Consider the following 11,701-nt stretch of genomic DNA (forward strand, 5'->3'; position numbering starts at 1 on the left):
TCTATTCTTTAACATAAGTGTTATTTTTGCAGTTTTATTTAATTGTGTCCTTGCTGCCCGATATTCAACAATATCGGATGCATGCAGCGGAACAAATGATTTCTGGTGATTACGAGCCGCCCATGATTTTACTACCAATTTATTCCCTTATGGACTATGGTGATTACTAATAAACATTTTGTTATGGTCGCGCTCGCATAACAGTTTATTAAAACACATTTATTGTTTTTATAATAATTGAGTTTTATTAAAATTTATTGAGCAAAGGCTCGATTAAATAATTTACCCTTGAACCAGAAGATCGTAAAATAAAAATCCTGTCCATATTACAACTTTTATTTTCCTTAACGGTAGCTTTAATTACAAATTCATCGGCAAAATAATTGATCCCCGCAATATTTTAATACTTTTTGTTCGAAAACATTGACAGGGGCATCTGGTTCCAATATTACTAAATTTAAACACTTTGTGACTCAAAATTGAAAATGATTGTGGCACTTCAAACTTTTCTTTTTAAAATAACCTTAAACCTTTTTTTTTGTAAATATCTCGTTCGCCCACAATGGGCTCAAAATTCAGTTATCAAACAGACCTATATCATTATTTATAAATTCCTTATTCGATGACGGCAAAAATGTTATGAAATTGTTACTATTGTTCCGATGTATATTTATTATTATTGACACAATAATTTTATTCGTTCGTTTATTTTAAAAGGAAAACTAATTGGAAACGCTACAGTAGGTTTGTTATGAGATCGTTACCATATAGATTTAGTGGGTTAGTTCGCAAAAGAGTAGTACCGAAAATCAAAGGCAAATTATTATTACTCTTCAGAGAAAAGGTCATTTCTATCAAAATATTGTAGAAATGATTAGTAGTTGCAAGAAAGCCGTATTAACGAGGCACAACTCTTTGGCATGGTTCCAAGAAAGAAGCCTCTCCTACCTGAAGCGAATCGGAAAAGCCGTTTGTAATTTGCGAGGCATTATCTTACTTCGAACGTCCAATAATGAAAGTTTTTTATTATATTGAGATGAGTCCAAGATTTTGATGGGAAACATTTTATTTGGCATCCTCCAAATGACTCACGCTACACTAGGGAAACGGTGATATTTGGAGGTGGGTGATCCACTTTACAGAATAACGGATACCATGACTACATTAACATACCGGAAAACGTCATTCAATAATATGCAGAAGAAAATTTATTACTACTTTTAAAATTCAAGCACAACGAGGTTCAATGCCTAACTACAGAATAATCTTATAGATGATTTACAGTGGCCACCTTGTAGCCCAAACATTAACCCAATAGAAAATTTCTGCGCTTGCAGACTTCTAAAACAATCCATGCCTAGGAGGTGTTTAAAAGAATGCAATGAATACCGAACTAAATAGAGAGAAAACCTGGAAATGCTGACTAAAAATACTTTTGCGATTAATTTGCCGCTTAAAATTATTCTTCAAACTTGATTAAGCAAAGATTTATTAATCTAAATCTCTTCAGCAACGTCTTAGTACCAAAAATTAAAATTACCGTGTGCTACAGTTTCTAATCAGAATGAGTTTTTCTCAAAAAAGTTCTTCTGGTGTGAAGTTAAAAAGATCAAAAAAATATTTTTTCAAGCCAAAAGACGCAACTCGTTGCTTCTTGACAATCGATACCACTCCCTGTTGTGCAAAAGGGGTACGGGAGGCCGGAGAACTGTTTTGCCGCCTCCTTACTAGCAAGCGACGACTCAGAGGAAGTTTTTGGTAAGGCCTCTATACACGAGAGTTAAGTTTATCCATGTGAAGGGTTGATGGCAAACGACAATTCGAAATTTCGCTGTATAAAGTCTCACCCGTAGTTATCAAAAGCAAATATTTCTATCCAGGGTAGTGAAATAGGGTAAAGTAAGTAAATAAAGTTGACGGCAGTGTTATCCTAAACTAACATAACTACTGGTATTTATGGACCCTGGAAGTTCGAAGTACTAGTTTCAAGCATAATCAAACGTCGCGTCTTCTTCATAGTTCAGAGAAACAGTGTCAATGCTAGAACCCCGCGGAAGTGTTAGACATTAAACCGACACTTATAGAAATCTTGTAATTTTTGACATTTATGTGGTTTTTCACTTTTTTGAAAATCTTTTTTCAAAAAAACGTCCACAAAGTTTCTGGATTCCTCCTGGGTGGGTTTTTGTTCAGTTGAACTTGCTAACGTTTCGCCAATCATCCTGTTGGCTTCTTCAGAGCTTGACTGAAACTGGCTCGCATTTTACTCTGTACCTGTTTGTAGCGGATGATGGGCATAAACATCGTCTCGGATGACTAATTCTCATATTGGTGACAGGGAAAGAACTGAGTCGCGGTTAAGATTGTTAGGTCACTTATAGATTTCTATACGCTCGGATTTTTCGTTGGCAGAAGAATTGATTCCATGTAATAATTTTAGTTTTACAGAATAAAATTGTATGTCGGTTTCGTGACAGTGATCAGCAACTGCTGATGAGTTTATTTGTTTTACTACTTTATTTGTCTTACTTACTGTCTAAGACAGACACACTCTAAGACAAATAAACTCATCAGCAGATGCGGAACACAATCACGAGACCGGACATAATTTTTTTTTCATAAAACTAAAATTCTTACATGTAATCAATTCCCCTGCCCACGAAAAATCCGAGAGTCTATAGATATCTATAGAAAGCTACAACCGCGACCCAGGTCTTGACTTGTCACCAATATGGGAATCAGTTATCCGAGATGATGGTTATACCCCTCATTTAGCTCCGCCCCTCTCAAACAATATATAAGCAGTAACAGAGTAAAATGCGAGCCAGTTTCAGTTAAGTTCTGAGGAAGCCAACAGGATGATTAGCGAAACGTTAGCAAGTTCAACTCACCGAAACCGACGCAGGAGGAATCCGAAAATAGACAAAAAATACAAGTTGGGTTAATGTCATTCATTCGATTACTGTGGTTGTGAAGAATTTATTTCGGCGTAACAGAAGGCAATCCCCAAGTTGCGAATAAATAGGTTAATTTTAGATTATAGAAAACATTTATAAGGTCTGGCTTAAGGTGTTTTTTAATTGTCAAAAGTAAATAAATTTGGATTCAAACTTTGCGGCATATTTCCTTCGTAGATGGTTCTTAATCCAATATCAATCATTTTTATCATATACGTCAACTTCCTTAAAAACTAAAGGGCGGTAAACTATTTTAAAGAAAACGTTGCTCAATTACAATTAAATTAATCTATTAAAAATAATGAGGGTTTTCTCTTAAATACAACTACCGAGTCATCAGCGCCACATGGCGAGTTAGCGAGTTGTTTAACCCTGACCGGATTGAAGCTTATAGTATTCAAAGTACAATCCCTTCCTCTCCAGTAGCTCCGTATGGGTGCCCGTCTCGGCGATTTTTCCCTCTTTGAGGACGCATATCAAATCAGCCGCTTGGATAGTCGTCAATCTGTGAGCTATCGTGATACACGTCCGTCCTTGTCTAGCATTATCTAGGGCTTCCTGCACAATCTATAACAACGTAACATATCACAAAAAAGTGCGAAAAAAAAAACAAAAAATTAAAAACATTCATAAACATTCTTAATATGAAAGCAGTAGACTCGAATTTCATACAAAACAGTTTAAAATCTGTTTCCGGATAGCTGAAAACTTTTCAAGAAAGCAATTGACGCGAATATTTGAAATATACATGCAAAAAGGAAAATTTGAAAAAATATAGAAAAACTGCATGCCTCGATACTGTAAGGATTGTAATTTTATCGGCATCAACTTTTGTTTGTTTTGCTCACAAATGCAAAAAATCTAACCTTTGCGAAATCAAAATTCTTCGGAATATGGGAATGCTGAGTAGCAAAAATTCGATACTTCTGAAAAAATGAGAATGAAAAAATAGAGATAAACTTTTAATGTTTAAAACCCGCGTGTGACAATAGCCAATATCCTGCGAAAACGTGACATGTCTGGACAACAAAATGAGGAATGTGAAAAAAGAAAAAAATCTGAGTTTAAGAAAACAAGGGAAAACAATATATGAAAAATTTAAATTCCTAGAAAGCGTTTAGCTCAAAAAATGTATAACCTTTTCGCTTTCGTTATCCAACGCTGAGGTGGCCTCGTCGAGAAGCAAAATTCTCGAATTCCTCAGCAACGCTCTCGAAGTGATAAATTATCAAATAGATATAGGAAAAAGTAAAAACATGCGCAAAGGAAAAAAGGAAATTAAAAAAACAAGGTGTAATAAATAACCGAGGGAATGTGGTGCACAATGGTAAAAATCCTGCAAAAACATGAACTGCTTAAAGTGTAAGAAAACATTATTCTTAAATTCGTGGAAAATCTCTTGCAAAACCCACTCAAAAAATGTACTACCTTCTCGCTTTCGTTATCTAACGCTGACGTGGCCTCGTCGAGAAGCAAAATCCTCGGATTCCTCAGCAACGCTCTCGCTATAGCAATCCTCTGCTTCTGACCTCCGGAAAGCTGCGTGCCTTTTGTACCCAGACGCGTTTCATAGCCCTGCAAGGCCGTATTACTTCTCGACTTGCAATAATTACAGACTTACCAGCGGGAGACTGGCGACAAAGTTATGAATGTTGGCCGCCTTCGCCGCCAACTCAATCTCCTTCTTCCTCACGCTCCGATCCCGCACGCCGTAACCGATATTGTCCGCGATCGTCCTGTCGAAAAGATTAGGTTCCTGCGACACGATACCCAGATGGAGCCTAAGCGATTCCAAAGTCACGTGTTTGATGTCGTCCCTGTCTACTAACACATCGCCATATGTAGGATCGTAAAACCTCTCCAGAAGCTGGATAATTGTAGATTTTCCACATCCGCTACCTCCTACCAACGCTACTGTTTTTCCTTCCATTATCGACAGGTCGATACCATCTAGGACCTGCACCGACGGTCTAGTAGGATACGAAAACTGAACCTTGGAAAATTCCACTCGTCCCTGGTCCTGGAAATCTAAGGAGGTTAACTGGGATCCCCCCCTCTCTGTCGTACGACTTACCCATTCCGCTTTGCCTGCGTCTGGTTCGTTTCGGACTTCCGGTATTCGCTTAATCAAGTTGAAAATCCTCGCTGCAGCTGTTAAACCCTTCTGCATATTCGAAGAGTACGTGAGGACGTTACCTATCGACCATGAGCTCGTGATTATCACCTCGAGAACCCTGAAACGTTCGCTCAGTATAGGCTTGCCTAAATAACATCTACACGTGGTACTTGAATACTGTCGCGCTGTCGACGTGAGCAACCACCATGAGACTGGCTCCGTAAGTGAACCCGGCTGCGTAGGCAAACATCATCAAGCTGCGCGCGCATCCCAGGATAAATCCCCGCACGTGACATCTCTTGAAACCCATTTTGATGCAGATTGAGAGCTCCTCATTATAAGAATCGCAGAAAATATGCTCGCAGCCAAGTGATTTCACCGTTCTGATGTTCTCGATAGCCTCGACTGCAATCTGAGCGATCTGCGTCTACAAAGTTCTAACGAGCATGCCTACGCTTACCTTGGCGGACTTCTCGAGCAACTTTTGGGTCTTGGTGGCGTCCGATTGGATCGACTTTCGCTCGTAGTACATCGAGAAGAGTACCATAGGGTAGAACGCGAGGGCGACCAGGGTCAACCTCCAGTCGAGGTACATACCGAAGGCCAAGGATAGAGCCAAAGTAGACAGGGAGTTTATTATTATCCCAATCCTCGATCCTGCTGCCTGACGTATGTATTTCATAAGTACTGTTGATTCATTTGTTGACATTTACTTACTCCTTGAACGCTAGCGGCATCTCCAGAGAGTTGGGCGCACAACGCTCCTACTCCGTTCTCTTTCCTGTCGAACCACGCCATTTCTTGTTTGAGCATGGCCTCGAACGTCCAGTTCCGCAAGCGGTAAGTTAAGATTTCACCCGCGTATCCAAAAGCGAAAAACTGAAGCATTTGATGTGATTCGCGATAATAATCAAGAACTTAAAGAGTATCATAGTATGGTCTGTTCATAGACATAAGAAAGTGACCAATTGCTTTTGAATGGGATTTTCCAAGGATGGTCATTAACATACAATACCCGTGGTTAATATTCCTTCATTTGGTATACTACTTAGTTTAAGTTTATGAGTAATCATTCTTATTTCGTGTGTAAAATAGCGTGTGTTGAATCGTGTGCGAATTATGCAAAATATGTGCGAGACTAGTGTATCTCAGCAGATGCTCCCGTCTAAATGTAGAAGACACTTCTATTGAGACTAAGGAAGTTATAAACAGTGTTTATTTGACTCTCATTGAACGTGGTGCCAGCAAGCAAGCATCTTTAGAAGAAACGGCCACATTGACGAAAATTCCAACATCAACTGTATGGAAAATTGTGAATAATCCCATTTCAGAGAGGAAAATAAAGAAGCAAATCTTTCAGAATTCTGAAATGACCACTGGAATATCTAGAAAAAAATAGGATTTACAGAGAACAACAAAGGCCAATTATTTACTTGGATGAAACCTAGTTCGACACTTATGATACCCCGGAAAAGGGTTGGGTTGACTCAACTGATAAGTGTAAAACAAACGCGCCATCAAAAAGAAATAAAAAAATAACTATTTTGCATGCTGGCTCTAAAGATGGTTGGATTCCAAATGGAGTTTCTCTGTAGTGTTAGCTCCAGTGTGCTCAAACTCATAGACGCAGAGGTTTTTAGTATCCCTCCACAAAGTTGGTCAAATTCTGTTAAACATATAGAAAAAGCAGAACAATAGTATATCCATATCGCAAATAATATAAAACAAATAATAATTAGAACAGTCGATGATAGCGATAGTGATACTGATACTGATGAATGTGATACTATGTGAATAATTATAGGTAACTTAAGTAGGTAATAAAAATAATTTCTAATTTTATTTTAGATTTAAACATAAACACATACACAAATAAATAAATATTGTTTAGTATGTTTCCTAACAAAACCCCAAATAATTAAATTCTAAGCAAAGTACGGAATTGTTCGGCCATATTTCATTCTTACAGCTTGCCCGAGTCTTTCCTTACTTTATATCAGTTAGTCACTTTCTTATATCTATGGACAGACTTTACCTGTATAAACATAGCTATTCCGATGGCAATCCCGAGATATAGAAAGTACAAGCAAAACTGATTGGACTGCTCCCTGAGCAGCTCGTCGTCCAAGATAACCAGCACCTAAAAAAAAACGTGGTGATCGCAAAGTCACGTGATTTATGCTAATGACTCACCCCGACTATGTCACCGAAAATTAATCCGTACAAGGGTAAGGATGCACCGTTTAAGACCGACGCTAGACAACCCGTTAAAAAGGCCAACCATTCGCGGGAATTTACTTTTAAGATTTTCATTATAACCCAGAACGAGCTCATCTCCTCGGTTTCCTCCTGCAAAATGTACCAAAGCTAGCATCCAGGATAGGGAAAGAGAACATGCTACCATACGTCTTCAAATTCAGTACTCGCATCGTCCGAATCGCTGTCATAGCCACTATGAGAGCTGAACGTCATGCTCTTTACTCTGGAGCATTTTCTCTTTTGGACGTCATTGATTTTGTTGTCTTCGGGTTTAAAAGCAGATATGGCAATTGTCACGTAGTGGTTTAAGTAAAAGTAATTACCTTCTCTATTTAATTCCGTATAGCCTTGAGAGTTGATCATATTACAATACGCCCCCTTGGCCTCCATCAGTTGCTGATGGGAACCTTCTTCCACGACGCGACCTTGATCGAAAACTATAATTCTGTCGGCGTTCCTGATGGTCGATAACCGATGAGCCACCACAATTTTAGTGCACGTGTAGTCGATCTACAATCATGCTTCACCTCAATATCATTATTTCTAACTTCTCTAAAAACGCTTACTGAATCCAGAGCCATTTGTACTTCGGCCTCGTTCTCGGTATCGAGTGCTGATGTGGCTTCGTCGAGAAGCAGTAAACTGGGATGTTTGATAAGAGCTCTGGCTATGGCGATGCGTTGCTTCTGACCTCCGGAGAGTTGCGCTCCTCTTTCGCCGATTAGAGTCTGGTAACCGTTAGGCAAATTTTGAATAAACTTGTGTGCGTTCGCCTTCTTAGCAGCCGACACGATTTCTTCAGTGGTGGCGTTGAGTTTGCCGTACCGTATATTCTCGGCTATTGTCGTTGCGAACAGTGACGGCTCCTGACTTACCACTCCTAGGTTTTTCCGCAGGTGCGCCAGGTTGACGTGTTTTAAGTTCACGCCATCTATTAATATCTGAAGCAGATCCCATCACCAAAATTGTCAGCACACCAAACAGATAAAGGCGGAAGCAAGTTTTAATTTGCATTTAAAAATATTTTGAGGCAACAGATCTCGAATAGTCAATCCAAATGAGGCCCAAATCCGCGACTACATACCACTTTCCCCTCACCGCAACCGTTGCTATCATGAAGCGGAATCCACGGAGGATTTTATTTCTGGAGCGTTCAAAAATGAGCAAATTAAATTAAGCGTGTTTCGTGGATCTGCTTGAATTACTGTAATTATGCCGCAGTGCTGATTTGGAAAGAGGTATAAGCAGAACTAAATTTTAATTTTGATTTAAATCCCAAACAATCACTTTGGTCACCATAATCTCTCAAGCCTTAACAATTCGTTAACTAAGGAAAGCCAACTCTAGCAAATAAGGATCTAGAGCATATGAGTAAAGCGCGTAAAGAACATACAATGACTTACGCATCCCGAACTAGGATCGTAGAACCTTTGAAGTAGCTGGACGATGGTAGATTTGCCGGAACCCGAGTGTCCCACCAGAGCGATCGTCTCCCCAAATTTAATTTCGAGATTAACGCCTCTCAACACCTGCACATCTGACCTCGAGGGATACTTGAACCCGACGTTGCGCAGCACCACATTAGACTTGAAATTGGGTTTCTTCCCCGCATTTCCTTTCTTATGAATAAGCGGCTTACTATCCAAGATGGAGAACACCTTATGGGCTGCCCCTCGAGCCATACCGAACACCTCGAGGAAAGGAGCGATGTTGCCAAAGTTCCAGGTGGCTATCAAAGTAGCGAAGAATACCTTGAAGACTTCGATGCAGACGCGAGGATGTGGACCACCTTAAAACTCACCCCTATCATGTTACCGGGGGTATAGACCCGCTCTTCGATCGGTATGGCGCGTTCTTCGATCACCAGTCCGACGCCATACCAAAAGGCAAGCGCGTAACAAGAGTACGTCAGGAACCAAATGAAGCCCTGATTGATCGCATTGAAGAAACACTTCTTCATGTTGTTGTCTTTAGCTTAAACGAGAACATGGATCTCATGATATCAGTCAGAGGCATGACCCTCATGTGTACCTTGTTTTACGTATGTTTCGTATCGTTTGCACTCTCTTTCTTGGCCGTCGAAAGCCACAACTGTTCTTATAGAGCTAAGTACCTCTTCGGCAACTGAACCCGCGCCACTATAGGCTTGCATCTCTTGTTTACAGTATTTAGCCGACAGCTAGAGGGTGGTAAACTATTCGAGCACGCCTCTCGCTTATTGTTATACTTACCCAACTTATCACGCCCATTACCAGAAGTTGGATGGGGAACGTCGCTAGAGTGACCAGAGCGAGTTTCCACCCCTTAATCAAAGCCCATACAAGACCCGAAGCGAAAGTAAAAAAGAAAAAGAGGCATGTGCCGAGTTTCTCGCCCATGCCTTCTTCGATTTTAGGAATGTTGCTAGGGAAAATACGAGTGACGCAACAAGTCTACCATAGCGGTACCATGATCTTACTCCGTAATTACGCTGGCGAAGTCGCCCGTTTGATTCTGGTCGTACCAGCCCATGTCTTGATTCAACGTCTTCTCCAGAAAATCTCTACGCATTTTGAACGTCTGCCAGAACAGGGCGAAAGGTTAAGGGATCGTAAAATGGAAAAGAATAAATGGAATCAGTCAAAATTCATAAATGTATGAAATAAAATTACACATAATCTAATTGGAATTTTGGAAGGCATTGATTGGTCTGACTATCATAGTAACAACAAGTTTCAAAAGACCGTTTCCTTCTCCTTCGTTCTTTTATCTCAGATATTCCAACTACTTGTCCATTGGAATTGGAATTCAATCTACATTGGTAAATTCCAATTTCTACTCTTTCTTGAGTTTCCGATCAGTCGGTTTATAAGATTATATTGCTGTCTTTATTGGGAAACTATTTTTCCAGTCTTTTCAATAACATTAACATTGGAGAACCCAGTCTAATGTTGCCAAAATGAATTTATGATGAATCACATGTCTAGTGATCCATTAATATCGACTATGGTGTTCAATGTCAGAACAAAAAAATCTATTTTAAAATAAAAATTATGTCGATAGGCAAGTACTGACCTGTCTTAGAGAACTGTATGAGAATGCTACCCCCGTGATGTACGTGGCGATGATAATGGCGAAGGCTGCAGCGCAAGTACAGATGGAAAAGTCGAAAATGCCATCGTACAAGTATTCGACAGCTCTCTCCCGGTCTGCGTCTGTGGCATTAAATTCGATGCTAGTAAAATAGTTTACTACAATCCCAGAAGCGTCCCCGAACAAAATCATCATGTACGGTTGCAAGATTCCGCACACTGCTGATCCCAAAGTGCCGATTAGTATTAATATTTTGTCCAATGGTGTGGCGAATGTGTACTAAAAACTAGGCGTTGTTGCTGCTATCGATATCCAAATTGAAAAGTGTCTGTCCACTTGCGATCAACTTTTAAGAGTAAATTATCAGCGAGGTCATCGCAACTTACCAGTTTATAGTATGGCACCATGTCATTTTTCGTTTTCTCATCTTTTCTAAAAATTTAAAAGCTTTTATATAGTCAAAGTTGTCTTTCGGTGTATCAAGGACATTTACAAGTGAAACTTGCGAACCTGATAGTAGAAAGAAGTGTGCAATTAAAAAAACAGTATCATGATAAAAATATTTCTTTTAATCATTCTTGATACACTTAAAGAAGTAAATTCAATTTCGAATCTGGTGTATTGTCGAAAGAAAACTTAATGTTTGCTGTAGGGTGGATTATTCTGGTAATTCAAAATGTTAATCAGTACCACGAAAAAAATTATCGCATCTCAAGTCACTGACCTACCATATTTACTTACGTTTTCGCTTGTTGTTTAGATTTTCCAATTTTTTCTCGTGCCATTGTTTGTGTTTTCGCCAAAATACGCAGCCTTCACTTCATTTTTGCATATGAACAAAATCTGGATGTGTTAATAGTGGCACATCTTAAACAATTGGCGCCTAATTTATACTTAATTGCAGAAGTGCGTCCGATTCGAGATATTTGTTGATGGTGTCAGAGGCGGGTTAATTCCATTGTTTAACACAATTTTGTTATGTTTTCTGTTTTAATTTCTTCTATTCTTGATGGCCGGTAATTAACAATATCGAATGTACACGGATATATTGTTTAAATTAATAAATCGGTAAAATCCTGAAATAACATTATTGCCAGTGATCATGCCCCGCCCATGATTTTACTACCAATTTATTCGCTTAAGGAAATCTATTTGTGCGCACTATGGTGATTACCAATAAACGTTCTGTAAGGGTCGCATAACCAAAACGGTTTATTAAAACACATTTACTGCTTTTTATAATAATTGATTCTTATTAAAATTTATTGAGCAACCACCAAATTAAATAATTTACCCT

The 11,701-nt window shown here is 39.2% G+C and overlaps 1 protein-coding gene across 2 annotated transcripts; it reads right to left on the minus strand.

Moving 5' to 3' along the window:
- Positions 1–2,919: 2,919 nt before the first annotated feature.
- On the minus strand, positions 2,920–11,278 carry LOC132698600 (ATP-dependent translocase ABCB1-like). Of its 2 annotated transcripts, none has more exons than XM_060664791.1 (20): positions 11,146–11,278; positions 10,791–10,836; positions 10,387–10,683; positions 9,791–9,891; positions 9,564–9,735; positions 9,364–9,511; positions 9,134–9,306; positions 8,736–9,083; positions 7,899–8,273; positions 7,656–7,842; positions 7,480–7,595; positions 7,267–7,422; positions 7,109–7,213; positions 5,791–5,952; positions 5,534–5,737; positions 5,244–5,485; positions 5,032–5,191; positions 4,579–4,977; positions 4,386–4,532; positions 2,920–3,524 (listed from the first exon to the last, which is right to left on the minus strand). In XM_060664791.1, exons 1-20 carry the CDS (start codon positions 11,187–11,189, stop codon positions 3,324–3,326), a joined length of 3,783 nt encoding a protein of 1,260 aa, XP_060520774.1. In that variant the 5' UTR covers positions 11,190–11,278; the 3' UTR covers positions 2,920–3,323. The 2 variants fall into 2 exon arrangements, with proteins under 2 accessions (XP_060520774.1, XP_060520775.1); XM_060664792.1 differs by having other exon boundaries at positions 10,387–10,690; positions 11,146–11,196.
- Between the last annotated feature and the right edge of the window lie 423 nt (positions 11,279–11,701).

Source organism: Cylas formicarius, unplaced genomic scaffold (genome assembly GCF_029955315.1).
Source record: "Cylas formicarius isolate icCylForm1 unplaced genomic scaffold, icCylForm1.1 PGA_scaffold_2__14_contigs__length_35257938, whole genome shotgun sequence".
Taxonomy (NCBI): Eukaryota; Metazoa; Arthropoda; class Insecta; order Coleoptera; family Brentidae; genus Cylas; species Cylas formicarius.

Coding starts and splice junctions, on each gene's coding strand:
- LOC132698600 (XM_060664791.1), bottom strand. CDS start 11,189: ATGGCACGAGAAAAAATTGGAAAATCTAAACAACAAGCGAAAAC. Junction 5,953..7,108: donor GAATAGCTATGTTTATACAG/GTAAAGTCTGTC, acceptor CAAATGCTTCAG/TTTTTCGCTTTTGGATACGC. Junction 4,978..5,031: donor ACGCAGGCAAAGCGGAATGG/GTAAGTCGTACG, acceptor TTAGATTTCCAG/GACCAGGGACGAGTGGAATT.